This window comes from Sphaerodactylus townsendi, linkage group LG05 (assembly GCF_021028975.2).
Source record: "Sphaerodactylus townsendi isolate TG3544 linkage group LG05, MPM_Stown_v2.3, whole genome shotgun sequence".
NCBI classification, from domain to species: Eukaryota; Metazoa; Chordata; class Lepidosauria; order Squamata; family Sphaerodactylidae; genus Sphaerodactylus; species Sphaerodactylus townsendi.
The window spans coordinates 85394274-85421492 of record NC_059429.1 but is presented as its reverse complement, the minus strand read 5'-3'; the positions used below and the strand labels follow the sequence as shown (position 1 = coordinate 85421492).

Below are 27219 nucleotides of genomic sequence, written 5' to 3'. Positions count from 1 at the left end.
CTGAAAATTATTTGTGCTGTTTTGATTATTTCAACCATTTCATAAAATTCTCTCTGAAGTCCATATTTTCTAAAACCTTAACAAAAAAGACCATTTCAAATTGTCAAATGCTTTCTGTGCATCCAAAAATATCAGAGCAGCTTACTTTTCATTAAGTTTTTCCAAGTATTCCAACACAATTAGTACAGTTCTGACATTATCTCTCAATTGTCTTTTAGGCAAAAAAAAGCCTTAGTGGATAAAATCCTGCAACACAACTTTTAGACTATCTGCTAAAATTGTAATAAATATTCAACATTGCTGTTGGTCTGAAGTTCTTTGCCAAAGATATCTCTTGGACTCATTTTATATTAATGCTATCTTAGCAACCTTCCAAGAACCTTGCATTTTCTTTCCTCCAAAAATAGAGTTAATGGTATGCTGCGGAGGCTGTAAAATATTTTCAAAGCATTTATAATATAAACCTGAAAAACCATCCAGATTATGGACCTTTCCTGTTTGAATTTCTTCTTTTTTTAATTCTTCAGGAATTTCTTGAGCTGGAGCTGGCAACTCCCCATATTGTCTGCTGATGTTCCGGATTCTTTTCTGAAGTAGGAAAACAGTACAAAACAAGTCATTGTGATAGCACATGCACAAATGCAGGCAGTCTTCACAGTGACAAGCTGGTAGCTCTAAGTGAAGTCTGCACTAGTAAGAGGTTAATGATTTGCAGGGTGATTTGGAAAGGCTAAAGGTCTTTCCAAGGTTCAACACCTAGATAGCGTCCTTTTTTCTCTTTCACACCCCTCCCTTTCCTGACACACATACAAATGAAAATCTAGCAATCACCCTCTAGGCCTTCAGCAGTGAAGATGATGGAGATCACGGACCTCCAGAGTGAGTAGGAATATATCCCACAAGCTGTGGAGAGGGGTTAGTCATTTATTCACATAGCAGCGGTGTCAAGTTAACTATGCAAGTGAACTTGAGTCTATTTGGGGTATCTGTTGCCGGCTCAATTGGTCTTTCAGAGTATGTAAGATTATAGTGACATACTCTGCCTACTCTGCTAGCATTATTTTTTAAATTAAAGATTAGAGGCAGTGAAGTGCTTTGTTTCTGCTCCCAGGGGAGACAAGTCAGATATTTTTAGCTTTTTATCAACTTTTGTGAGCACCCATGTTGTACCTACAGATTGACCCAATAGGCACGGTACCCTCAGAAAAGTCAGCAGGGGGTGTTATAGGGTCACACCATGAGCAGACTACACATTTCCAGGATCTGGGATTGAAGCAAGATGGATAGGGGGAGAAGGCAGGGAGACTCTTCAGTCTTAGAAGCCAGGTCCCGAAGCTGGCTGAGGTATCCTCTGTAGCAGGGAAGCCGGAGCAGGGAGCAAGGATCTGCAGGGTTGCATGGATTTAAAGGGAGAATCTGATGTCCCCAGTTTAAACACTGAAAGTGATGCTGTTTCAGGGTGGGGGATAATCCACCCCAAAACAGCATCACTTTCAATGTTGTTTTAACTGGGGACCCCAGATTCTTCCTTTAAGGTGGATTTAGTTTAAACACCATTGAAAGTGATGCTATTTGGGGGTGGATTCCAGCATCACAGTGGCCGCCCCGGGGGGGGGGGCGTGTGCACAAAACTCAGATTTTGCATCAGGCTCCATTTTTCCTAGCTATGCCTCTGCCCAGAGGGGAGGGCAGAAGGGGCTGCCGGCTGCCGGCTGGGAGCCCAGCTGGTGAGGGTGGGGGTGGGGGAGGGCAGGAGAGGGGAGGGGAGGGGAGTCTGCTGACCCCGGCCTCAGATGGACCACCCACAAAGCAGCTGAAGTGGACCCAGCTGGGACTTGCTTGCCCAGTTTTGTCTCTTCAGACTGCTACAATTCTAATCGTGTTCATTTCATCTGTTGCAGAGATTGGTGTGGGACTTGTGGGGTTTGGGGCATTTTTCCTTCTTTTTGGAATCCTGTTGTACATGGACTCTGTGCTGCTTGCATTTGGAAATGTAAGTTCTTGTAAAGTTCCAGATTTTTTTTTGTCTCAGGGCAGATAAGATGGTTTTGTATATGGTTACAGAAAGCCTAAATTCTTATCTGTTACAGATCTTCATTAGAACTTAAGGTTCATTAAACCCACTTTCGAGAAATAGCCCAAAGCTAAGCAAACTTCCTTGGAAACTGATTCCATTTTAATCAAGCAAACATTTGAACTTTTAATAGGATTATCTGAACTGTCTTTGCAAATTGCAGAGTTATGCTCCATGCATGGACCAGTGTATGCAGTGAACAAGGCAGGGAGAAGGGTACAGAATGCTACACGAAATGTAGACGTCTATGTTGCAAAAACATGGTGCACCATCTAATCATGCGGTGAGAAACTTTTTGGTCAGCTATTGCTGAAGAATTTCTACTAGGCAAAGGAAAGGGATAAAGCAGAATTAACATTCTCCTCCAGAGAGAGAGAAATCAGAATTATTAAGAGAGATAGAAAGTTCATAAATTTCCAGCTCACTGCATAGGATCCTAGTTACCCTTTATTCCTGACACATATTGAGATGATATTGTATTGATTGTGTGTAATACATCTTAATACATCTTGAGGGTTGTTGCTTTTCTCCATAGATCCTGTTCTTGTCTGGCCTGGCCATTATCATTGGACTAAAGAGGACCTTTGGCTTCTTCTTCCAGAGGCAAAAACTGAAGGGAACCTCTTTCTTCTTGGGAGGCATACTCATAGTCTTGCTTAGGTGGCCAGTCCTGGGCATGGTGCTGGAGACCTATGGCTTCATTAACCTCTTCAGGTGACTCATCCACTAACATTTATATGGGAAACTATGTACTCAGTCAGGCTGTTGTGAGCTGGTGTTGTGAGCATGAGCTAGTAATTATTTCAACCTAACCTACCTCAGAAGATGATTATGAGGATAAAAAGGAGGAGGGGGGAATCATGTGGTCTGTACTGAGTTCTATGGACAATGAATAATAGACAGAGATCAAGCCAGGCCAGAATCATGGATGACTTCATCTGAATCCAGTCATTCTAACACAGTGGTGGGGAACCTATGGCACTCCAGATGTTCATGGACTACAATTCCCATCAGCCCCTGCCATAATGGCCAATAGACCATGCTGGCAGGGGCTGATGGGAATTGTAGTCCATGAACATCTGGAGTGCCATAGGTTCCCCACCACGGTTCTAACATCTGAGTTCAATTTCCTGAGCTGGAAGCAGGAACACAGTATACAGCAATTAGAATGCAGTACTGAGTTGACAGGCTGGCCAATTCACAGTGTCATACTGAGATGGAAAGCTTCCAGCATATGCTTTTATGGATTAGATCCTATCTCCTCAAATACAACATCAGATTTAACATATTCAGGTTGATATGAATTGCAGGTAAAGTTGCCAGCTGCTTAGGTCTACCACCCTGCAACACTTTTTCTTCTTTCGAGGTCAGTTTCAATCTTGGCTGGAGGCAAAGCGGCCCACAAGGAGCGGGGGCTTGAGGAAATGGAAAGGGTTGAGCATTTTTCTTATGTGTTCCTTCTTTGCTTAGATCCTATATCCTTTTTCTATATAACAAGCACTCGACATCTGAAGGAATTTGAGAGTGAAACTAAAAATAGCTGCAGCAGTTTTAATTTTTCAGCAGCATCTAACAAATCCTTCTGTGTTATCAGGAACTTCTTCCCAATTGTCTTTGGATTTCTGGCATCATTGGTGAATATTCCATTTTTGAGCAAGGTAAATCAAATTTGGGTGGTCATGTCCTCATGAGGGAAAGGAAAAACCTTAGTTTAAGGGTATTAGGCTTAGGTGAAAGAAGCAAATGCACTAGTGACCCAGATCTTCAGATTTTCTGAACTACTAAGATCCTTTCCTGATTGTGCATTAGTTGTGCAAGAAACACATTTCCAGATTTAGGGCTACGATTAGCCCTAATGTAGCACTAGGCTGGCCTGGGCTTGTTAAGACAATAAAACATGGGATGGGAAAAGGTACCCCCACTGCGGAAATAGTGACAACCAGTGAGGGAGTGGATGGGGACAGCATCTGCCTGCTTTGTCTTCCTGCTGCTTCCTGCTGATGAATCTGTGCTCTCCTCTGTACCCGCTCTGTACTGCTGATGCCTTTGTACCCCCCTTCCCTCCATCATGTTGGCACAAAGTTGCACTGTGACTCAGCCTGGCTAAAATTAGGAGTTTAGCTTTATCCCCTCCCCACCCCCTTTCACATGGACACTCATTCCACAGCCACCCCATTGTGCCACCTATAAGACTCATCCAAAGAGATTTTCCAACTCAAAGGGGCAACTCCAGGAGCAAGTTGTGCTCCGACTGTGGATGATCCCAGTATTGTGGGAACACCCAATGTCCTGTCTCATGATCAGTGGCGTAGCGCCTATGGGGCCGGGGGCACAATGCCCCAGGCGGAGCAGTGGCAGAGGCATGGCCAGGTCGTTGAGGGGGTGTGATGGGGCGGGTGACCCCATGGCAGGGATGCAGGGCACGCACACGCCCCAGGCGCAGTTTCCCCTCACTCCACCTCTGCTCATAATTCATGGGGAGAGAGGATGGCTGGGGAGTGGGCATGGCACTTGCTTTTCAGTTCCTGTTCTTCTTTTCATGGGGTATTATATGTGTTCCACAACTGAAGTACACAGTAAAGAACACATTTTAAGAAAGAAAGGACATATGAAATGATAGTATGATGCTTTGAGAGGATAGGTGACCCAGTTTAGTTTTCCCCCAAACAAATGGTTTTTCTTCTCCTAAAAGTTTAAAAGACTACATGATCATTTATGATTTGTGCAACAGCTAGAATGTAGCTTAGAAAAATAGTATAGAAGAACAGAGCAATGTAATGCTGATGACCAGTGATCATAGACATTAACTGACAGGTGTCTATGGCATATAACCTCAGTTGTTGTTAAAATGGTGCTTATAAATAATCAGTTATTAAATTATTTGAATTCCCACCACCGGAACCGGTTGTTAAATTATTTGAATCTGACCAAATGGACAAACCAAATTATCTCAAACCTGTTTTCAACCACCTCTATTGATTGGGAAACCATGGCATTCTTATTGATATCACTGGGAGGGCCAAAGGGTTCCTGAGTCCCCCATGCTTACACTCACATTAGGATCCCATGTATCCTGGAAACTCTGCTTCTCAGAATGCATCAAATTAGTTGGGGTTGGCAAAAGAAACATAGTTCCCAGGGTGAATGATATCCTACTGTAATGTACCCTGAGAACTTCCTGGCACTTTGAGAGGATGAAAGGGAAACTCTTCTGGGCGTTTTTTAGAGAAGACCTGTTGGTAAGAATGACTTCTTTTTGCAGCTGTTCCAAAAACTTGGAGATACCAGCTCTGTGGTATAGCCTGGATGGACAACCTCAAGAGGAAGACAGTATCACCTTTGACAAGCAAATTTACCTTTTTATGCAACTTGTGTTTACAGTGCTTTATCCCTAAGCTACTGAGAACTGCCATATGCACCCCAGACACCCAGTTGCCTTCTAAGAAACCCTCCCAATCTGCACATCACATGAAAGTATTTTGCATGATGTCCCCAGCTCTGTAGACCTCTTGCATCATGTCCATGCCCCCCAGAAATGTCGTTACCCTACTCCCTTCTCTTGGTAATCCTAGCCCATTTTGTTCATTTAGAAGCCCTGTGTGATCAGCAATGTGGATCACTGGCAGGCTCATAGCCCAGTGGGAATTATAAGAATATATTAATCATATGAGTAAGGCACGATTGCACAAATGGTGAAGGCCACAACAGCAGCCCTGTATATACTAGAAATGAGCATAGGTTCACTGGGCATCTGGGCATATTCTCTAGTGGTTTAAGAGTCTCCTTATGATAAATCCAACATTTATCTCCTAAAGATAAATTTAAAAAGCTAACAATTAGTTTAGGTAAGGGCTTCTTCAGTCACCATTCATGGTGGCACCATCACTATGAAACAGTTTGTCCAAGGAATTCTAGAATTTTATGCATTTATGTAAAACTCTTCTATGTTGACTTTCCACCCAATTCAAGGTTTCTAAGATTATAAATATTAAAATAAATAAAAAACACAGAGATAGGGAGGATGGCTAATGGCTAGTGAGGAAACACCAAATGAAATGAAAAAGTCTTCACCTGCGGGCAAAAGACAACAATAACATGAGACAGATGAACCTCCCTGGGGAGCAAGTTCCAGAATTTTGGTGTCACAACTAAAAAAGCCAGTTCTTGGCTTGCCACTCCTCTTGCTTTAGATGACAGAGGCACCCAAAGCTGGACTTCTGAAGATGACAGGAGTGCTTGGGTAGGTTCATATGGGAGTATGGAGTCCCATATGAAGTGTGTTTCCCCTCATCCAGAAATCTGTAATGTGGTGCTCTTTCAAAGAGTATTTGGCAAAAAAAATGGTATGCTTGAGTTGAGGTGAATGTAATGTATGATGTATCATGTATCATGGTTGTGAGTTTAATAGAGTTTCATTATTTTTTATTACACATCAATTGTTGGTTGTATGTATGTATGTATCTTTGAATAGATTTTTAAGAGAAATGTAAATGTTTAAATAAATGTGTAAATGAAAACATTGTTTCAGCTTACAAATTTTCCTATCTCTGCGAGATACACTGCCCTTTAGAAGAAACAAGCTATCCCTGTAAATGATAGTATCAGAGTAGGTGAAATCAATTTCTCCTTTTGTTCCATTTTAAAAAGTCTTTCTCAGCGTACATGATGGATGGTAGAATAATTCTGTACTTTTTGCATAATCCCTAGCTTTTTTTAATGCAAAAGGTTTGATTCATATACCTCTCTCTTAGGCCCTTTCCGCACTGCGGAAAGGGCGCCCCTGCACGGGAGCGTGTAAGCGGCCCCCGCAGAGGCCAACGCGGGAGAGGCAGCTCCGCACAGAGCCGCCTCTTCCCCGTCCCCCCCCACTCACCTCGTCGTCCTGCGTCACCCTGCTGGACTGCTAAGACCCACCCACGCTGCCCTCCAACCTCCAGGGGTCGGAGGACAGCGAGGGAGGGTCTCAGCAGTCCAATGAAGCGGCACTGGAGATGAGTGGCAGGTGAAACAAGTGGGCATGAGGAAAACAAGCGTGTTCCAGCGATTACCATTAGCACCGCGCAGTTGGCCCGAGAACACACTGTTTTTCAAAAACCTCCAGGAGGGAGGTTTTTTGGGGCGGCCTGACACCGCCCTGGGGGAGGTGAAGGGAAGCCAGGTGCGAGCGCCACGCTGCTGTGTTTCAGCGGCGCCGGCTGTGCAAACGGCGCCTTAGGGACGGCATTTTTGCCATCCCTAAGGCATCATATTTGGGCCGTGCGGAAACAGCCTTAGTCTCGTGTGTTTCTCTGAAATGTTTTCTATTTGAAATTTCCCTGTTTTCTCTTCTATTCCATAGACTACTATTGATTCCCTTGATGCTTGGCAGCTATACAGAAATTAAATTTATTACAACTTTCCTTGTTATGTCATCAGTTAATTCAGTTAATTCCCTTTAGTTCAGCCTAGAAAGATGGTCTTGCTCTTGTTTTGCCCCCAACACCATTTAGCAACTCACAAGCAACTTTCATCCTGTTATTCGGTTGTGCATGAATTTTTTTCCTGGGACTTACTTGCTGAACAGTGTGTTTGGGTTTTTAGGGTGAATCACAATAATAGACCTCCGTATGAAATAAATTACTTCTAAACAACTCAGGCATTTAAAAAATGGCAAGTGAGTCACAGTAATTTTTAAAAATTCAGATTGGGGAGATTGTTCTGGGCTAAGATCTTGTTTATTTTATCAGACACAAGTGCGAACCATCATGACTGAAGCTTCAGAAGTACAACTAGATGGTTCTATTAGGTCCAGGTCAGATGACCAACTTGTTTGTCAAGACTGTCATAGCTCTCCATCAGACTGTGCTTATTTTAGCATAGTTCACAGTCTTTCAGGTCACAGTACAAATGCTTATGTTCCATGTCATCAGTAGAGTGAGCAAGATGACCTAGTGGGGTATCATTTGCAACAGATGCCATCCCATCACAACAACTGTGCATCAGTCATCACTTCACTGTGCCACAGAACTATAGTTCAAGGTATATGTGTAAAGTACTCCATGCTTTAAAATGGGATAGGTGGGTGGTTATCTGCACAGTAACTAGGATATTAATTATTATTTTTAATTGATATTCTACTTTTCTAGAAATTACTATTCAAAGAATCTCACATTATTTAGAAACATAGCACTGGAAGGGACCTCAAGGGTCCTCTGGTCCAACATCCTGCACAGCACAGAAAATTCACAACTACCACACGTTTCCCCAGTGTCTCCTGCTCTATGCCTATAGAAAATAATAAGCAATATACCACTATACAAAACCTACACTGTTTTCATATATATCACAAATAAAAAACTTCATGTTGTATACTGTGTGTAGAAATCAGGGTTAAGAATCTGAAATGCTTCTGTGAAATTACTTAAGATTCTCCTGGGTGATTTGAAGCAACAGACTTTTGAGGAAACAACCGAGGAAGCAGCTGAGAAACAAAAGAACTGCGAAACCTTATCAACTAGTATTGCTTGGATACTTGAAAAGTTGTTTGCAAAAGTATTGTTGCTTGAATAATTGTTGCAAGTTCAGAAAAAGACATAATTCTATGAAGACTTTGCATGTCGATCCATGAAGTCAGTGGATATGTATCTTTATTGGAAATAGTATTGTTTGTATATTTGAAAGGTGTATTGCAAGTTTAGTAAAAGATTTTATTGTATGTAGACTTTACATGCTTGTCCATTAAGTTAGTGGTTCAGCATTTTTTATTTTTTATACACACACACACACATACATATATACACATCACTCCCTATTAAATTATTTTTGTTATGCTCAGAGAAAGGCAATAAATCTCCAGGATTCCTGGTCAATCTAGTCTGGAGGAAAATTGCTTCCCAACCCCAAAGGGTTGATCAGCTTTACCTTGGGCATGTAAGAAAGGGTAACAAGAACCTTCCTGCCCTCCCTCTCAAGATCTGAAGTTCACAGAATCAGCATTGCTGCCAGATGGCCATCTAGTCTCTGCTTTCTGCTTTCTGACTGGAATTCCTTCACTGTGCTATAGATGCAAAAGCAGGCATGCCCCAAGAATAGCAATAACCTGGGTCCATGCATGTTGATTAAAAGCAACATCATAATGCAGCCAGAAAGATATTGCAATGAAAGGGATCTGAGCCTAAAGCTCTTATTACAACTGCTACCAATGAGTGTCATCTGTAGCCAAAGGCAGTGAAGAAAATGTCAATGGCTAAAGATATAAAATAAAGAAATAAAGGACATCTGTGGACTGCCTGCAATATGATTACGTCAGACCTGACACCATGGCACGGGGATTAGTCATGTGCAGGGACGTAGGTAAGGTTTTTTCCCTCAGGTTTACCCCTCATTTGCATGTCCAGCGGGGGCGGGTGCTTCTCTGAGCCCACACAGGCACAGCCTGCATCGTACGCTTGCAGCCAGCCGGAGCCCAGGAAAGAAAGTCTCGCCTCTTGCGAGACCTGCTTTGTGAGGCGAGACTTTCTTTCCTGGGCCATGGCTGGCTTTCAGGCTGGAGGCGGGGCTAGGGAAGGCAGGGCCACCCCCGCCCCATGAGCCCCGCCCCTGAACCCACCCCATAAAAATTCTACACCTACATCCATGGTCATGTGTTTGGAATAACACCACCTCTTTTCCTGAAAGCATAAATCCTACAGAAAGTGTAAGTCCTGGAGCCACCCCCCTCATCTTCAGAGTGGCCTCAGGATCCCCATGGAAGAGGGGTTCCATCATTATACAGACATGCCTGAAGATGACACTATAAGGCTGGGCAAAGGGTTCCCTTTTAAATGACAGAAGCCTCTTCTCTCCTGTATAATGCTATGGCTTTAATTCAAGTGTGAAATTATGGTGAGATCAGATGGGTACACAGGCAGATGTTCAGTCTTGCTCATCTGCATAGGCAAATCAGTTTTCAGTCAGGTTAATTAAAATCGAGGGGCGCACTGAGCAAGACCAACTTCAGGAAAGCTGGGCAAAAACCCATCAATCTGAATGACAGCTGAAAGAGAGCCCATCAGGGAGCCTCAAACACATGGAAAAAGTGGAGCGGAAGTTTTAAAATCAGGGTAAAAGAGACAATAGCATGTTGACAAGCTGTTGGCAATCAGCCTCATTGTGTTGCATGAAGGCTGATGGTATAAGAACATAAGAACATAAGAACTAGCCTGCTGGATCAGACCAGAGTCCATCTAGTCCAGCATTCTGCTACTCGCAGTGGCCCACCAGGTGCCTTTGGGAGCTCACATGCAGGATGTGAAAGCAATGGCCTTCTGCTGCTGCTGCTCCTGAGCACCTGGTCTGCTAAGGCATTAGCAATCTGAGATCAAGGAGGATCAAGATTGGTAGCCATAGATTGACTTCTCCTCCATAAATCTGTCCAAGCCCTTTTTAAAGCTATCCAGGTTAGTGGCCATCACCACCTCCTGTGGCAGCATATTCCAAACACCAATCACACGTTGCGTGAAGAAGTGTTTCCTTTATTAGTCCTAATTCTTCCCCCCAGCATTTTCAATGAATGCCCCCCTGGTTCTAGTATTGTGAGAAAGAGAGAAAAATTCTCTCTGTCAACATTTTCACCCCATGCATAATTTTATAGACTTCAATCATATCCCTCAGGCGCTCCTCTCCAAACTAAGAGTCCCAAGCGCTGCAGCCTCTCCTCATAGCGAAGGTGCTCCAATCCTTCAATCATCCCTCGCTAGTTCTTCTCTGCACTTTTTTCTATCTCTTCGATATCCTTTTTTGAGATGTGGCGACCAGAACTGAACACAAGTATCTGCGCGTCTAGCATCTCACGTTTTATATATGACAATCTTTGCAGTTTTATTCTCAATTCCTTCCTAATTATCCCCAGCATAGAGTTTGCCTTTTTCACAGCTGCCATGCATTGAGTTGACATTCCCATGGAACTATCAACTACACTTTAAATCCCTTCCTGGTCTGTGACTGATAGCACTGACCCCTGTAAGCGATGTATGTGAAGTTTGGATTTTTTGCCCCTACTGCATCACTTTACATTTCACATTGAACTGCATTTTGCCATTTAGCCCACTCACCCAAGGTCCGCTTTGGAGCTCTCACAATCCTTGTGGTTCTTACCACCCTACATAATTTGGTATCATCTGCAAACTTGGCCACCACACTACTCCAATTCCTACTTCCAGGTCATTTATGAATAAGTTAAAGAGCACTGGTCCCAAAGCGGATCCTTGGGGACACCCACTCCCTACATCTCTCCATTGTGAGAATCCTCCCATTTATACCCACCTTTGTTTCCTGTTCCTCAACCAAAGCTTTTTAATCCATAGGAGGACTTCCTCTTATTCCTTCATTAAGCGAGTTTTCAACAGTCTCTGGTGAGAACTTTGCTCAAAAGCCTTTTGGAAATCCAAGTAGACAATGTCCACTGGTTCCCTTATCCACATGTCTGTTTACACCCTCAAAGAACTCTATTAAGTTTGTAAGACAGGACTTCTGTTTCTACAAAAGCCATGCTGACTCTTCTCAGCAGGTCTTGCTTTTCTACATGTTTAATAATTTTATCTTTAATGATAGATTCTACTAATTTACCAGGAACAGATGTCAAACTGACTGGCCTGTAATTTCCTCGGTCCCTAGACCCTTTCTTAAAGATTGGTGTGACATTGGCCATCTTCCGAAGTCTTCAGGATGGAGCCTGATTTCAGGGATAAGTTGCATATTGTGAGAACATCAGCAATTTCATGCTTGAGCTTCTTTAAGAACTCTTGGATAGATACACCTGGGGCCAGGGATTTGGTAGCATTTAGTTTATCACGCTGCCACAGAACTTCTTCCTTGTCTACCAACTAACTTCGCTAGTTCCTCGATTCACTCCTAAGAAGCTTGGTTCAGGTGCAGGAATTTTCCTCACCTCCTCTTGGGTGAAGACAGATGCAAAGAATTCATTCAGCTTCTCTGCAATCTCCCTGTCACCTTTAGCACACCTTTTGTTCCTTCCACATCGCCTAATCCGACCTACCGGCTTCCTAGCTGGCTTCCCTGCTTTGATGTACTTTGAAGAACTGTTTGTTGTTGCTAGTCTTGATGTTCGCGAGCCATGCTCCTCATAATCCTTTTTTGCCTCCCTTACAGCTAACTTGCTTCTCTTTTGCCACCATTTGTGTTCTCTCTGGTATTCTTCATCAGTTAAGTTGGACTTCCATTTTCTAAAAGACATCTTTTTTTTCCTAATAATTACCTCAACCTCCCTTGTTAACCATGGTGGCTTTCTTTTGGACTGGGCGCTGCCTTTCCTAACCTGCGGAACACATTCCAGCTGAGCTTTTAAGACTGTGTATCCCACCAAATTTTCTCTAATAAATTTGGTTCAGTTGGAGGGGTGAAAAGCAAGATTCTATTGCCCTAATACAAAGGCTAAATTTGCCCTGTTTGCCATTCAGGGGAAACAAATCTGCTGCTTCTTTGTAAAGTGGGATCATGCCTGGAGTGGGGATTACCAAGAAGAAAGGCAGAGGAGGGTCCAGCGCTGCTGATGTCACCAGCAGATCATACAATAAACAGAAGGGGTAATGCTGCACTTGAAAGAGACCTGACCTCGGGAGTGGAGCAGTTCCTTTGCTGTTCCAGAGATCAAATAAAAACAGCAGAAGACCCTTGGAACAATTCCTGAAGAATCAGAGTAAGTAGAGGGCAAGGACATTTAAGATTAATGCTGCAATCCTATACGGACATTCCTGGAAACAAACCAAATTGAGTTCACTGGGACTTGCTTCTAAGTAAATACGGGGAGGGTTGGACTGCCCAGCTCCTCATCTTTTTCATTCAGAAAGATACATGCTTCTTCTTTCATAAAAGGAATGCATTTTTGATTACATGCATTGTATAGAAAGGGTTTTTTTTAATAGTGCATGGTTAGGATTGCCAGGCAAAGCTTAAAGACAGATTGTCAAAGTTTAGGGCAAGGGGCAGAGGTGAACAGTTCAGATATTTCTTATGTTCCAACCTCACTACTTGTCAAACAGGTATGATCCATAAAACTGAAGGTGTCAATGCATTGCAAGCTGTGGCAATATCTGATCCTGTCGAAGTACTGAATGGCCAGAGAGTAGTATAATGGTTAGCATCTCACTGTAGGACTGGGGATATCTGAGATTAAACTCCCTCTTGACTACAAAACTTGCAGGGTCACCTTGGACCATTTGCCCTCTTTCAGCCTATCCTACTTCACAGAGTGGCAAGGATGATAAAATCAAGGAGGAGTGTCCCCCTGAGTTCTATGGAAGATGGATAGGATAAAAATGCAGTGGATAGCTAATGTAATGGTATATCACAGGTCCATAACCTATGGTTCTACAGCCAAATGTATGGAACCAAATATGGCTTTTTTGGAAAATAAAATATTGGGGGAGGGGTTAGTTGGGGTGCTAGAATAACCAACATGTGAATAGAATGGCATGCTAAAAAATTTATGGGCTAAAGGACTTCTTATAGATACTTTACAGAAATCGAAATGGTAGGGGTGAACTCTTGCCAGTTGTCCAGACATGAGCAAATTTATGCCAGTGCATTAGAACAATTGTACAGGGTTCTTCTGTCCCTTTTTATTAGTTATTGTGAGACCACAGCTGTGCCACTTCCTAATAAAAGACTCATAGCAACCAGTGTTTGGGCACATTGTTTTTCTAACGTAATGGATAAATGGCAAATATTATATACTATCCTTCAAACAAGCACACAAATGCAATACAAAAGAAAGACTTTTACCAGGCAGCGCATTGATACAGAAAATGAAGAGATGGACCTCTTGTGTTCCCCACTCTTAAAACCATAATTGAGAGACCATCTCCCTGAGATGAAAGTCCAGTATACCTGTATAGGTTATTTAACAAAATACACAATTGTTTTCTCCTACAGTTGACAATCTCCAGGTGGGTCTGGGAGACCTCCTGAAACGACAACTAACCTCCAGAGTACAGAGATTGGTTTTCCTGGATAAAACGCCTGCTTTAGAGGGTGGACTTTATGACATTGTGGTTGTAACACTGATATGTCTATATGTTTCCATTTGTGTATTTTTTAAATGCTTTATATATTTTAAATGCTGTTTTGATGTTTGCCTCCTTGGGGACCTTATTTGGCTAGAAGGGCAGCAATGAAAGGTTTTTTAAAAATAAAATACATAATAGTCTGGCTGAGCTCCCTCCTCTAGGTTCCACCCCCGCAATGTCCAGGAATTTCCCAACCCAGAATTGGCAATGCTATGTAATTAACAAATCCTGGCAAAAATGACTAAGTAGACCATGCTTACTGTTTTTGAATGCCTACACACAATGATAATTTAAACATGAATGGTATATTGATGAAGTAAAAATACACAAGAAAATTACTTGCAGGCTGCAGCCTTTCAACCCTGTGTATGTTTCTAAGCTAACTGTTGGTCTCAATTTTATGTTTACTGCATTATTTCTCTTAGCATCTCTGCAGCTTTCCTCTGAGCCAAACTCCAATTATTGTGTTTATTTCTACATAATAAACATGCAACTTAGTCTTCACTTAAGTGTCTCTTCTAATTGCTCAGGAAACGGAAGTCTAAAGAGTAATGCAAGTGATCGGTGGGTAATGCTTTAACAGCCTTGCATAGTAAGAAAATGCCATTATAACTGCTAGATTTCACGCATCTCTTTTACAGTCAGAAATTAATCAGTTTTACTGGGGAAGTTATTTGTCTATAAATCTTCTTCAATGATTTCAGCTGTTTTCCTGGCACTTAGTCTCAAAAGGATCATTTGATGGCTTGAATGAGGAAGAAAACAAAATCAAAATGTCATAGTGCTGTTACTGTTCTTGCTTAAATGATCAGCTAGTTAACAGAGATCTAAAACTACTTATAAATAAAACATGAACTCTGAAAGCTGGAGCTCCTTAAAACTCATGAAAATTGGTGGTAGAGGAGGAATCTTCTGATGATTTAATCAGCCACCTGAATTAACCTCATAGCCATCCACATGGATGCTGAATCAGAGGTCATCTGAGGCTGCTATGCACAGTTTAAAAACTCATGAGAGGTTCAATCACACTGTAACATTTAATTAAACCATTCGATGCTCACCTGTCATCCTCTAAACATCAGAATTTCCTCTATGATAGGACAGAGCTGTTGTCCTCAGCTGTACATTCTGGCAATGAGAACCAAACTAGATATGATGTGTGGATGTGTGAGAACAGCAGTCAGGATCTCCTAAAGGAAAGGTTCAAAGCTGCTCTGGGGAGGGGGAAATTCAGATCAAGGAAGCTGAACTATGGGAAGAAGAATTTAGCCTTTTCCTTTGTTCTTGTTTTCTACTTCCCCACATTCATAGGCACCACAGCACCAACATGTTTCCCTCAACGAGAAAAAAACAGCTCTAGCAAAGGGAGCTTAGATTGGAGAAATTAGGAATGCTCAAACAGCCACTCTGATTAATCCCCAAACGCTGTTGCTTTGAATTTCATGGATCTTTTGTGACTTATCTACTGGAAATGTACACTTTTCCTAAGATTTACAGATGTTTGGATACAAAATTAGTACACTACAATAATTCTATGGTTAATATCAGTTTTTAATTTATATAATTGCACATAAGAGATATACAGACAAGAATTTTAATTGCCAAAATTTTGAAAGACAAGATCATTATATCTCCTGTGCTTGTCTAACTTCCAATTTCAAAAGATCTGTTATGTTCTGCACCACAAGATGGAGATGGAAACAGTCTATTATACCACCCCATCAATAGTAACAGTGACCTACTCTTCCAGCATGCCTCCCAGTTGCTCCCTCTCCACTGTGGGATGATCAGAGATTAACTGAAGTGTAAGCAGTTATCATCTCCAATTACATATCCGGTCACTCAGACCACCACTAGGCAGTTAGGTTAGAGCTGAAATGATACCTCATCTAACAGTATCTGCATAAAAAATGGCAATTTCATAAGGCAAATGCTTAATTTACATGCAGAGATTAACCTTCAAAGGTAGGCAAAAAGCTGCTGGTCAAACTTTTCTGTTTAGCCTTAAATCTGCCAGACTAGCAGGGATTACAATTATTATGTTCATATGGAGTAGCAAATTCAGCCAAATAATTTTTCTTGTGACACCATGACTGGCCGGTAGTTAATGAAGGTCTCTTACACATATGTTATTTGGCCTGCCTTGCATATTACTGGGAAGCAACTGTGTTTCTCCACTTCCTCACAGAACTGTTGTGCTTCAATGCATCACCTAGGTTTCCTCAGCTTTTCCTCAGCAAAGGCTGCGCTATGTGAGTAGAAACGTTCAGATTTTCCTAGTTGCACTGGCACAGCAGCCATTTTCCTTCCCCAATCCATATAATGCACCATGAATGTGTGTGTAAGAGGTTTTTAAAATCAGCAATTGGCAGATTAATATAATAGCATATCAGTGTGTCAATTACTGAATTTACAAAATACTTCAGAACCCCCATCCCCCCCAGGATATGGGGCAGGTTGAGGGCTACCATGGGAACTGGAGGAAGGGATGGAGAACTTTGAAGTGGTAGAGGAAGGCAACTTGACTTTGGAAAGGAAATGTTTTAGGAACATGAGTGTCTTGTCTGAAGAAGCCCTAAAAATGAGTGGGAAAAAGACAAACAAACAGAATTGTTTGTTATGCCTACTTTTTAACTCCCCGGCTTAGGGGATATGTTCTAGATACAGATCTGAGGATTGTATTTACTGCACATTTTCTTTTTACTCAATGGTTGCTAAATTTCTTTTTGCTGAACTATTTTCCCTCTTATAATCAAATTACTGCCAAAACAAATGACGTTATCTCCCCTCTTTCTGACTTCGATGTTATGGTGGTTAGCCTGCACTCACATAAAAGTGAAATGGTTCCCATTTACCAAGGGACAAAGAGAAGATAGGTATATGCCTGCCTTCATCTGAATTACTCCAACAAGTGAGATTCTTAAAGCTTTCCTTCCATCCATGATAACTTGGGGTCGATGGCAAAGAAAAGCCAAGGAGTTCTCAATTTGTTAGATAGACTTATCAAAGTTATGAGCAGATAGGCAGGTGAGTCCAGAATCCTAGAAAGACCTCTTATTCATATTCGAGGGGAGAGGAGGCAGGGCAGCAAAATAGTAGTGTGATGGAGTCGAGCTAGAGATGTGAATTCCTCCATTTTAGCATTCTATTTTAGTGTCATCCATCTATTTTATGGTTAAGAGGGGTGCTGCTGTCTTCTGCTTTCATCTTGACCCTTTGCTCAGGTCCTGTCTCAGGTGGTCTGACAGCAATCCCCTGGTGGCAATTCCAACAAATGAACTGCCTGAGGTGAGGATACAGATAAATGGATCACTCTGGACATTCTAAAACAGGATTCTTCAGAAGAATTGTGCTATTGGCTATGCTAATGAAGCACAAAAGTCAAGGCAGATGTAGTGCAATTCTAAGTATATGAACAGACCTTAGCTTGTTGAGGATTGGTATTGCACTTTTCACACTGAATTTTAATATGCAAGGACTGTGCACAAGGGCCATTTGTGGTCTCCTTTGCATGAGCCTACATTCCCTTCAGATTTGATTCTCAATTACATGCATGTTTCCCACTCTTTGGCAGTCACATCATCTTCAGAACAGAGAATCCCTGTGGTTTCTGAAAGCCCTGAAAGTATGACTTTTTATCTCCCTTCACAGGGAATGCAAAGGAGATCAGCCTGTGTTTAACTTTCTTCAGGTTTATGTGCTTCTCTTTACCTTTTCCTGCCCACAACATAGCACTTCTTCCCACTATTCAGGCCACCATTTCAGAAAGATCAGAAGGGCTTTATTTTTTTCCTATTTTTATGCTGTGAAATTGACAAGAAGTTGACATGGTCTAGGAAACTAATGCTAGACCAAATACAGGAGGAACAGGGAAAGGCAGCAGGCAACCCTCCCAAATGGAGGTTGCACAGAAACAATGAGGAAGTGGGGAGACGGGGCACACACAAAATGGCAGATTATATTGGCTAGGGACACATCACAGAAGGAGAATCCCTGTGCAAACAAAAAACTGTGGAAAACCCCCACTGCAGAGCCAACAGATGTGAGGTAAATAATGCATACATAAATGGCCAAGGACTTATGGACACATTACTGGAAGAACTCAAGGGCACAGAAGACAGAGACACAAAGGAGAAGAGAGTCACGAACACATGCCTGTGTAGCCACATGCACCTAACCAGAGCAAGCCACAGTTAGATTTTTGGGGGCGGGGAGTGGGTGACTGTTTAGTGAGTCAACTAAATTTTGTCTCACAATTCTCATCTTTCAAATAGTTGTACATAACAGACAAAATTCATAACACGTTCATGGAGGATTAAATCAGATTGTCTATAATGTGAATGTAAAAAACCTACACTGGCTAGAAATTTTACATTCAAGTTCCCTTCTGAAATTTATCCTTTATTAGCAACATTCACATGTGAATTAGAAGTGGACTTTAAGATCATACTGAAGAATGGCTGTTATAAAACCATGCATTCTCTCCCCACTTTTAGCAGACAGCTCCTTACAGTATTTTCACCTTCTTCTCCATCTGCTATTTCAGATCTGATCCAGTTCAAAATGAACCTGTTCAGTTCCATGGTGCTGTTCCTGCTTCTCTTCAGAGCTCATTTTGGAGAACCTGCAGACAACTTTGCTGTTCTTAAAGATGCCTGGCATAAAGGTACCAAGTCAGACGAGCTCTTCAGGTTCTAGCATTAAACCTTGCAAGATCAAGGAAGAAGTTCCCATTTCACGTCCACCCATACACTTGAGAACCTGTGCAAATGTCAGGTGAGGTGCAGTGATTTTCCCCTCTGCCCACAAGTGCCCTGAGGAAACTTTCCCCTCCAAAAATGTCTAATGGTCACATTCAGGACTAAGTGAGCAGCCCCCCCCCCCCCCCCGATTTTAACAATGTGGTACCATAAATATGCTACCAGCCAATTACATGTTGAGTTCTCTATTAAGCCCTTCTGCTCTGTATTCTATCTGCCTATATGCAGCGAAGTGGTGGAATTTGTCACATGGGGTCTATGACTGGAACTAGAATGGTTGGTAATTCTGTAGCATACTAATGGTGCAATCTGAAACAAACCTCCTTAGAGTCATGCTTAAGTCTATTCAATGGAGCTTACTCCAGGAAAAGTATTTTCAAGTGTGCTTTCTCAAGGCATTGGCCAGTTTCCTACAAAAAATGTTGCTGACAAATGCTGAATAAAAAGGGGACCACCACTAGCTCAGCAGTCACATAAACTGTTCCTACATGAGAGGTTCCACCCAAAGAAAATACCCAGATGATTCTGAGTCCTGGGATCAGGAATGTTTCAGTATTTTATTACCTGGAAACCTGGAATGTGAGTTACTTCAACGCATGCTGGGAGGACTCAGCCATTCCATGGATAACTACTAGGGTAATATCCATTATCCACACTGCTGGTTCTCAGGAGAGAGAATATTGGGGTACCTTTTTATTTACTAGGATGCTTTCTATGCTCCTCACAAGTTTCTAGAGTTACTGATGGGGCACTGATTTGCTTGAGTAATACATCTCTTCCCCCAAAGAGTGAGCCTCCAAATGTTTCAGCAAAGTATCTCTGTTTCCTCAGATGAACTTGCCAAAAACGTTATCAGTCCACTTCGCTGGGCTGATGCCAACCCATGTCCTGAAAGGCGGTCCAGCCCTGGGACAGCAGGTCTGAAATCCACACCATCCCTTCTGTGCAAGCGTCAGGAGCACCAAATACAATCATGGCAAGGAATGAATCCAGTGAGGAGCAGAGTGGTCTCCATTCCTCAAGAAGCACTGCTGGTAGAAAAGGAGAAGGATCTCTCCACCTATAACTGGAATTCATTTGGCTTAAGATATGGCAAGAGGCAAGCAATGAGAGCCAAGGTGCAAATATGAAGACATGGAGGAACTCTACCAAAAAATGGCAGGTAGAACAAAGAGCAGAATAAAATACACACTTGCTCAGTATTATGATGGATTCATTCATCAGAGTTCCAGAGGCTGCAGTAGAAGACAATGCCACAAGCCAAGGCCCTTGATTATTAGAAACTCATATCTTATGCCAGAATTTCAGTAGAGAAATGGAACACATTTTTGTTTTAAAATATACATTTGTAGAGTGCTGGTCATTGTCTATTTTCAGTCAGCTATCCTAATTGTATTAAAATTAGAATTACGTTTTCCTAATTTTGTTATTGTATCCTCCCCCAGGAACCTGCCCAAATGACAGAATAAAATTTAATTCTGAATATGGAGTTTGTGATTTGTACCTTAGGGTGCTCTGGTTTAACATTTTGCAAAACAAGTTCCCAGCAAGGAAATCACATTGCATGTCTGATAAAAAGTCCTCGTGGTATGCTTCAAAATGGCACAAGAACTATGGAATAAGTAGTTAGGCCCTCTTGAGTGGCAGTAACTCTCCAGGAGGGTTGCCATTCCTAGTTGAGAAATACCTGGAAATTGTGGGGCTGGAGTCTGAGGTGGGGGGCTTGCGGGGGAGATGGAGGGACTTCAATGAGGTACAATGCCATACAGTCCATCTTCCAAAGTGGCCATTTTCTTAGGATGAACAGATCTCTGTTGCCTGGAGATCAATTGTGATCCCAGGAGATCTCCAGCTGCCACTTGGAGACTGGCAACCATACTCTACAGAGTCTCAGGCAGATAAAAGTCTTTCTTGACACCTGCAAGTTGAGATCCTTTAGGTAATTGGAAATATTAATGATCAAACCTGGAGTCTTCTGCATGCAAAGCACACGCTCTGCCATTGAGCCATCACCACTTCTCAAGCTACAGAGTTTTCCAATGCGATTGAATGATAAGCCTTTTATCTATTTTTCCCAATCTCTGATTGACATTTCTTCTTGAACAAAAACAAGTGGAATATTAGAAAAGCGATACGTAGTCCATGGGAGTATAAGCTCCTACCATGCCACAACTACTGGTTTCACAGAGAGCTGGAGTGCAACATTACTACTAATCAGGTTCCACAGTTTATTGCCTGGGAGGCTGAACTGGTTGGCTGTCTCACCTAAGAGAGAGCTCACATAGTCAGAGGCTGCTTCCTTGTCACTGCTCCAGATTCTCCTACTGAAGCTCAAAACCATTTGAATGCTGTTTTTGGTGACTTTTGGCTATTAAAAGACAATGCAACATTCTGCAGGGGCTGGGGTTTCATCTGAGTCTAGTTTCAGGCACAACAGAAAGCTTCTTCCCATCCTGGCAGCTTCCGTCCCTTCCTCTCTTGACTTCATTGATGATAGTGCGGGGGGAGGGGGGAGAGTTCTTGTCTGGTTCTGGGCACAACGGCAGTGTTTACATTTCATATTTAGGTTCCTTCATAGAAACATGATACCGAGAGCAAAAATAGCCAAGGTTACTTGTTAATAAGCTCAAATCCTGACAGTAGTTTCTGTCCTAAAGAGTTTCATTGATCACAAAACAGTAATGACCAAAGTATACCATGAAATAGATATGCTGCCCTGCTCAAATATTCACTCCTAGAACAATAGAGCATAAACAAACCTCAACCCCCTCCTACAATTGTATTCTACTGTCCATACTTGGATGGTTGTGTCTAAGATGCTCCACACAGACTCTCTTGTCTTCCAAGGTCTCCCCCTCCCTTCCTGGAATGCGTGCCCCCTAACAGTATCATTCTTTGCTTATTAATTAGCACTGAGTTTGTACAGCTACAAGCACAATGCTGACCTTGCTTTGGAGCCTTTCAATTTTTCCTTGGGCCTCAGCTGCTAATTTCTACAAGGGCAGTTTGGCCATTGGAAGATGTAATTGAAAAATTCCTCCCAGGGACCTTTGCAGCTGCCTCTCCTTGTTGTCTGGATGGCATGATCTTAGCTGAATGAACAAACTGCACCAAGGTTGTTTCCACATGGACCTCTTTTTCTTTGTTTCCCTCCCAAACTGTTGTGGCTTGCCGGGAAAAGGGGCTTCCACATGACATCACCGTATGGTCATCCACCTTTCAGGTGTGAACCAGTTTCTCTGCAGTTTGCTCAAAAGATTATACTGAAAGTAAGTTTGGTCCTAGTGTGGTTGGGAAGACGTGGATTTCTGTATCTACCACATCTATGATCATTTCCCCAGCCATTTCCCCTCTACTGTCATTAGAAGACTTTTGCCAATTTTCAAAAAAATCTTGGTAGTAGATATATGGTATCCTAAATACTATTATAATACTTGATTTAAAAATCCAACAAATAGCCCACCAGAGGTGGCATGAGTGAACAGCAAGAAGAAAATCCCCAAGTGGAGGCTCCATTGGTGCTGCAAATGCCTTTGTGTTCACAGTAGCAATGAGAGCAAAGCAGGTAATCACTGCCATGCAGAAACACCACAAGACAAGGTGAGGCAGATCAGTGTAGCCTGAAGTGAACACTTGCAAGTCTTACTTAGCAACTGTCCTTCAGCAGAAAATAAAACCTAATGCCATTAGGCAATGTTGGCTAAATTAAATAAAGTTGGGCAGGTGCTTTCTCGGTTCATAGTGGTTTTACTGAGGAAGAACCTAAACTGAGCTTGCATTTTGGGGCGTTCACAGAGGGGGATTAAAAAGGGCAGTCAAATTTTCAGTGTCCTGTGTCGGGGCAAAAAGCAGTATTTCTTATTTAAAGTCTATAGACATTTTTAATATAGTACAGAGTTCTGAGACAGGGAAAACATGAAAAGCAGAGATGCAGACAAAATACTTCTGAATCTCTCCACCATATTTGAACTATCTATTTGTTGATTTGTGTTTCAATCTAGTTAGACTTGTTCACTAAATGATTATTTTATTTTATTTATTATTTAAATAAATGTATTATTTAATTATTGTTTACATGATGAGATCCAGCTCTTTTGATGTGATGCCAAAATGCACGAAAGCCTTTACTTCATGCACAATGGAGAGCAGCAGTTGATCTCAGTGTTTTATGCTTTCTTTCTCCTCCATATCCCCACAAAAAAACCATGCACCCACAGCCTTGGGGAGCAGTGTGTGGCTGCAGTGCTCATTCTATTGTTGAGTGTGATCAGGAAGACACATGTGCACTTAGACACCCACACGACACCGTGCTCATTCTGAGCATGATCTGTGATGTTCTTCGGGCTCTCCTTTTTAATCTGGCAGAAAATGCCTGTTTTCCTGTGGTTTAAAGAGAGAACTGCAGCCATCCTTTTAGCCCTTTGAAGGGCTTTCCCCCCTTCCCTAGCTGAGGACCAAATTGGAAGTGACGGTATCCTTGCGACCACAAGAACACAGTTGCCACTTCATAGTCATCTTAAAATGCTGCAAGGGACTGATCCTGGATAGGCTCAGAGTGAGGCACTCTTGTCTTCTCCCTCTGTGCATCTTTTCAAATGCCAAAACTGTCACTGGGGGCGGGGGGTGAAGCTGTTTTGGCTTTTGATAACTTGCTTGGGGGAGGCGGAAGTAGAGTGCTGTACTCTGGAACATAGTTTGGCCCTAAGGTGAACTGTTATAGTAGAGGGGAGGGGAAGTAGGGGTCTGCGCCATGGAGGGATATCCTACCAAATCCGCACTTTGTGCAGGCACAACAGGGGAAAAAGAAGAGATGTGTGTGTATGAGAATGCCATTTCTATCTGCTTCCATGTGCTTGTTTCTGCCTCCACAGCTGTGCTTTCATGCTCCCATCTGAAAACAACCTGCAATAGTTTATTTGAGCAGGATATAAAATACACCAAGTGGCCAGAACAATATCAGCCATGTATTTAACACCCAGTTTAGTACACTAACTTTTCCAAATGTCCACATACACTTTGAGAGAGATGAAGAGAGAAAACAGCAGAAATAACAGAAGGTTATATTATCTATATTGTTTATCCTGAGTGGGAATTTGTCTGGAGAAATGTCAAACATTTGGGCAACTGATCAACCTTCACAAACTGGGATGTTTGGCATTCCCTGATAAGAACATAAGAAAAGCCCTGCTAAGTCAGACCAGAGATTCATGTAGTCCAGCATCCTGTCTCACAAAGTATCCCTGGAGGGCCAACAAACAAGAGGCCAAGACCTTTTCTGATACTGCTACCTAGCACTGAGTTTCAGAGTGAGGGTTACTGCCTCTGAATATGGGGGTTCTGTTTACCATCCTTGGCTAGTAGCAGGGAAGAGTTTCTGTTCAGCTGAAGAATCCTTAGCCTACATCCTTCTACATGTAAGCAGTTCTGAAAAGTGAAATGCAATGTGCCTGTTGCTGCCAATACCAAAGCCCAGACCATATGTTACATGGCTGTAGGGATTCTTCAAAAGCAGTTCAAAGGACTAAGATGAAGGGGAAAAGAAGACGAACTCCTTCCTCCTGAGTCATACTTCCACCATGTAACCTGGACTCAGCCCCAACTGGGGAAAAAAGACTGACAAAGAAAGCTACCTTTTCCCTGCTGGGCCTAAACATAGCTGAGAATCCCACTATAGTCTCAAGCCTGAAACATACTTCTCTCCTGAGGTTATTAATTTAAAATTTATTCTGAAGTTACATGAAACACATTGTTGTTCTCTAGTTGGTTTAAGCTCTGAGTGTAAACAAGGCCTGCGGGGTGACCTGGAAGGGGACATCTATCTGCCATATCTTTTCCTGGCTCTTTCTCATGTCCCCATCCCAGCTAGGAAATACAAGTGGGAATTGTGGTTTTTGACCCTCTGGCTAGAACGCCTTGGCTTGAGGGCACCAGGCTGGCCAGTGTGACGCAGGCCACAGGCTTAGAGAGTGGGAGTATCCTAGTTCCTGTGTGGGAAAAGGCAGCCCTGATTCATGCAACAGAGGTGAGTTAGCAATGACCTTGCTGTGCAAAGCCACAGAGAAGCAGATCAGGCAGCCAGAAAAGCAAACAGAACAGAATGAAAATAAGACGAGATATTTTGGTAAAGAGGGCAACACTCAAAGGTATGTCTAAATAGAGCTGCTAACCTCCAGGTAGTGGCTGGAGATCTCTTGGAATTACAACTAGTCCCCAGCTTACAGAGATCAGTTTCCCTGTAGAAAACGGCAGCTTTCAAGAATGGGCTCTGTGGCATCACATCCTTGTGGATCTCTCTCCCCTCTCCAAACTCTGCCCTTCCCAGGCTCTACCCTCAAACCTTCAGGAATTTTCCAACTCAGAGTTGGCAACCCTAAAATCTACATGCAGAAAGACCTGCAGTTTCCTGATGGGTGAAAATTCATATTATCAAATTTGTATATTGACAATTAATGTGGATTTGTGAAGTGTCCAGCATGTGACAGATGTGATTGTTTTAGCTCATGCCCTATGTGCAATTCAACATACTATTAAAGGCAACCCACATCCCCAAGCAGTGAAAGTTTCAGCATTGGTACTTATTTAGATTGGTTCCCTTTGGAGGAGAGATCACTGAAGACACTTTTGTTGTATTTGCTTTGTTTATGAAAATATGAGTACTGGAGGAGGCAAAGAGGTAGCAGATCTGCAGTCCTATATCAAATCCCAGAAATGATGATGAAGAAGAAAGATGATGATGATGACTTTGGATTTATGTCCCCCCTTTCTCTCCTGTAAGGAGACTCAAAGGGGCTGACAAACTCCTTTCCCTTCCCCCTCACAACAAACACCCTGTGAGGTATGTGGGGGCTGAGAGAGCTCAGAAGAACTGTGACAAGCCCAAGGTCGCCCAGCTGGCATGTGTTGGAGTGTACAGGCTAATCTGAATTCCCCAGATAAGCCTCCACAGCTCAAGCGGCAGAGCAGGGAATCAAACCCAGTTCTTCCTGTTTAGAATATACCTGCTGCTGTCCACTACGCCACTGCTGCTCTAAAATTAAGCTAAAATTGGTTCCCAGTTCCTTATTTGCATTTCCTAGTTCCTTTTTTCCCACAAATCCAATGGCAAATATTGAAGACCATTTAAAAACTCTGCATCTGAACATAAGATTTGGACCACCAAGTATCATACACCCCTTCATTAACAGAACTATGCCCCTTATATTGCTTTCTGATCCTATCCCAATTGGGTTGTCATCTTGGGGTTGGGAAATGTGTGGAGATTTTGGGAGTGGGGAGGGGAAAGACTTCAATGGGGTATAATGCTATAGAGTCCACCTTCCAGAACGGTCATTTTCTCCAGGTGAACTGATCTGTCACCTGGAGATCCACTGTAATCCCAGGAGATCTTAAGCCAGCACACTGGAGGCTGGCAATACATGTTGGGGAAACTTGTCATGGCAGAAGCAACCAAGTCCAATTCAGATCTTGATGCCTGGAATGGAGCTTGTGATAGAAGCTTTAGGACTTTTGTAGCAATCAGAGATATACTTGTGTTGCATTATGCAAAGGAAACAACAAATAGTCCCTTCTTTTTAATCAAGGCAGCCTTCCAGCTCTGGAAGCAATGACCAGGTCTCTAGAGTAAAAGCTTGTACTGAGAGCTTATGGCTCTTCTGAATTGATGGTATTTATTTTCCCACACACTGCCTTGGGCTAAAGCTTGTGAGCAGGTATTTTCCCAAACTCTTTTTTTAAAACAGGCTAAAGGTCAAAAGGGTCAAGCAGGGGCTGGCACAAGGGTCTTTTAACATCAGAGCACTGTGACTAGGTTGGGCTATGACGTCAGGAGTACACCAGCGGAAGGACAGACCCCTGCTGATCTTAGCACTGGTTTGTATTGTGATGACTTGAGGAACATTTCTGTGAAACTTTTTATGTGGCAAGGAGAGGCATGGGAAGCACACAACATACGCAAGACTTATGCCATCGTATCTTTTACGTATGTGAATCTAAAAGCTACTAGGACCAAAATGTACAAGTGTATAAACATGCTCATGTGCCACAATTAGCATTTGAGTGTGTTCAAAGATTTTTTTACAGGGCTATCCAGCACCATGAGGTACAATATGACAGAAATAAAAGAATAGGTCTCACACATTCCTAGAAAAAAAATAGACTTACGTGATAAAGCAATTCTATTTACTTTGTCCAAGATCTTTATTTTCTAAGGATCTATCCACACAGACAACCCGCAGATTTGTCTTGCTGAGTAATGCTCTTTGAGTGAATGTTGGAGATTTCGTGTACACCCATGTGTTTGCATGCGCCAACCAAGCTGCCCTTTGCCAGGAAACAAGGTCAA

At 42.4% G+C, this 27219-nt stretch overlaps 2 protein-coding genes across 2 annotated transcripts; both read left to right on the top strand.

Annotated features, from left to right (window-relative positions):
- Positions 1 to 792: 792 nt before the first annotated feature.
- On the top strand, positions 793 to 6573 carry GOLT1A (golgi transport 1A). The gene is made up of 5 exons (XM_048497053.1): positions 793 to 879; positions 1902 to 1993; positions 2610 to 2788; positions 3669 to 3732; positions 5337 to 6573. Exons 1-5 carry the CDS (start codon positions 855 to 857, stop codon positions 5373 to 5375), a joined length of 399 nt encoding a protein of 132 aa, XP_048353010.1. The 5' UTR covers positions 793 to 854; the 3' UTR covers positions 5376 to 6573.
- Positions 6574 to 12455: 5882 nt separating this feature from the next.
- On the top strand, positions 12456 to 20361 carry KISS1 (KiSS-1 metastasis suppressor). The gene is made up of 3 exons (XM_048497052.1): positions 12456 to 12749; positions 18665 to 18784; positions 19710 to 20361. The coding sequence occupies exons 2-3, from the start codon at positions 18682 to 18684 to the stop codon at positions 20006 to 20008; spliced, it is 402 nt and encodes a 133-aa protein (XP_048353009.1). The 5' UTR covers positions 12456 to 12749; positions 18665 to 18681; the 3' UTR covers positions 20009 to 20361.
- The last annotated feature ends 6858 nt before the right edge of the window (positions 20362 to 27219 follow it).

Coding starts and splice junctions, on each gene's coding strand:
- GOLT1A (XM_048497053.1), top strand. CDS start 855: ATGATGGAGATCACGGACCTCCAGA. Junction 1,994..2,609: donor TGCTGCTTGCATTTGGAAAT/GTAAGTTCTTGT, acceptor TTTTCTCCATAG/ATCCTGTTCTTGTCTGGCCT. Junction 3,733..5,336: donor ATATTCCATTTTTGAGCAAG/GTAAATCAAATT, acceptor TTCTTTTTGCAG/CTGTTCCAAAAACTTGGAGA.
- KISS1 (XM_048497052.1), top strand. CDS start 18,682: ATGAACCTGTTCAGTTCCATGGTGCTGTTCCTGCTTCTCTTCAGAGCT. Junction 18,785..19,709: donor TAAAGATGCCTGGCATAAAG/GTACCAAGTCAG, acceptor CTGTTTCCTCAG/ATGAACTTGCCAAAAACGTT.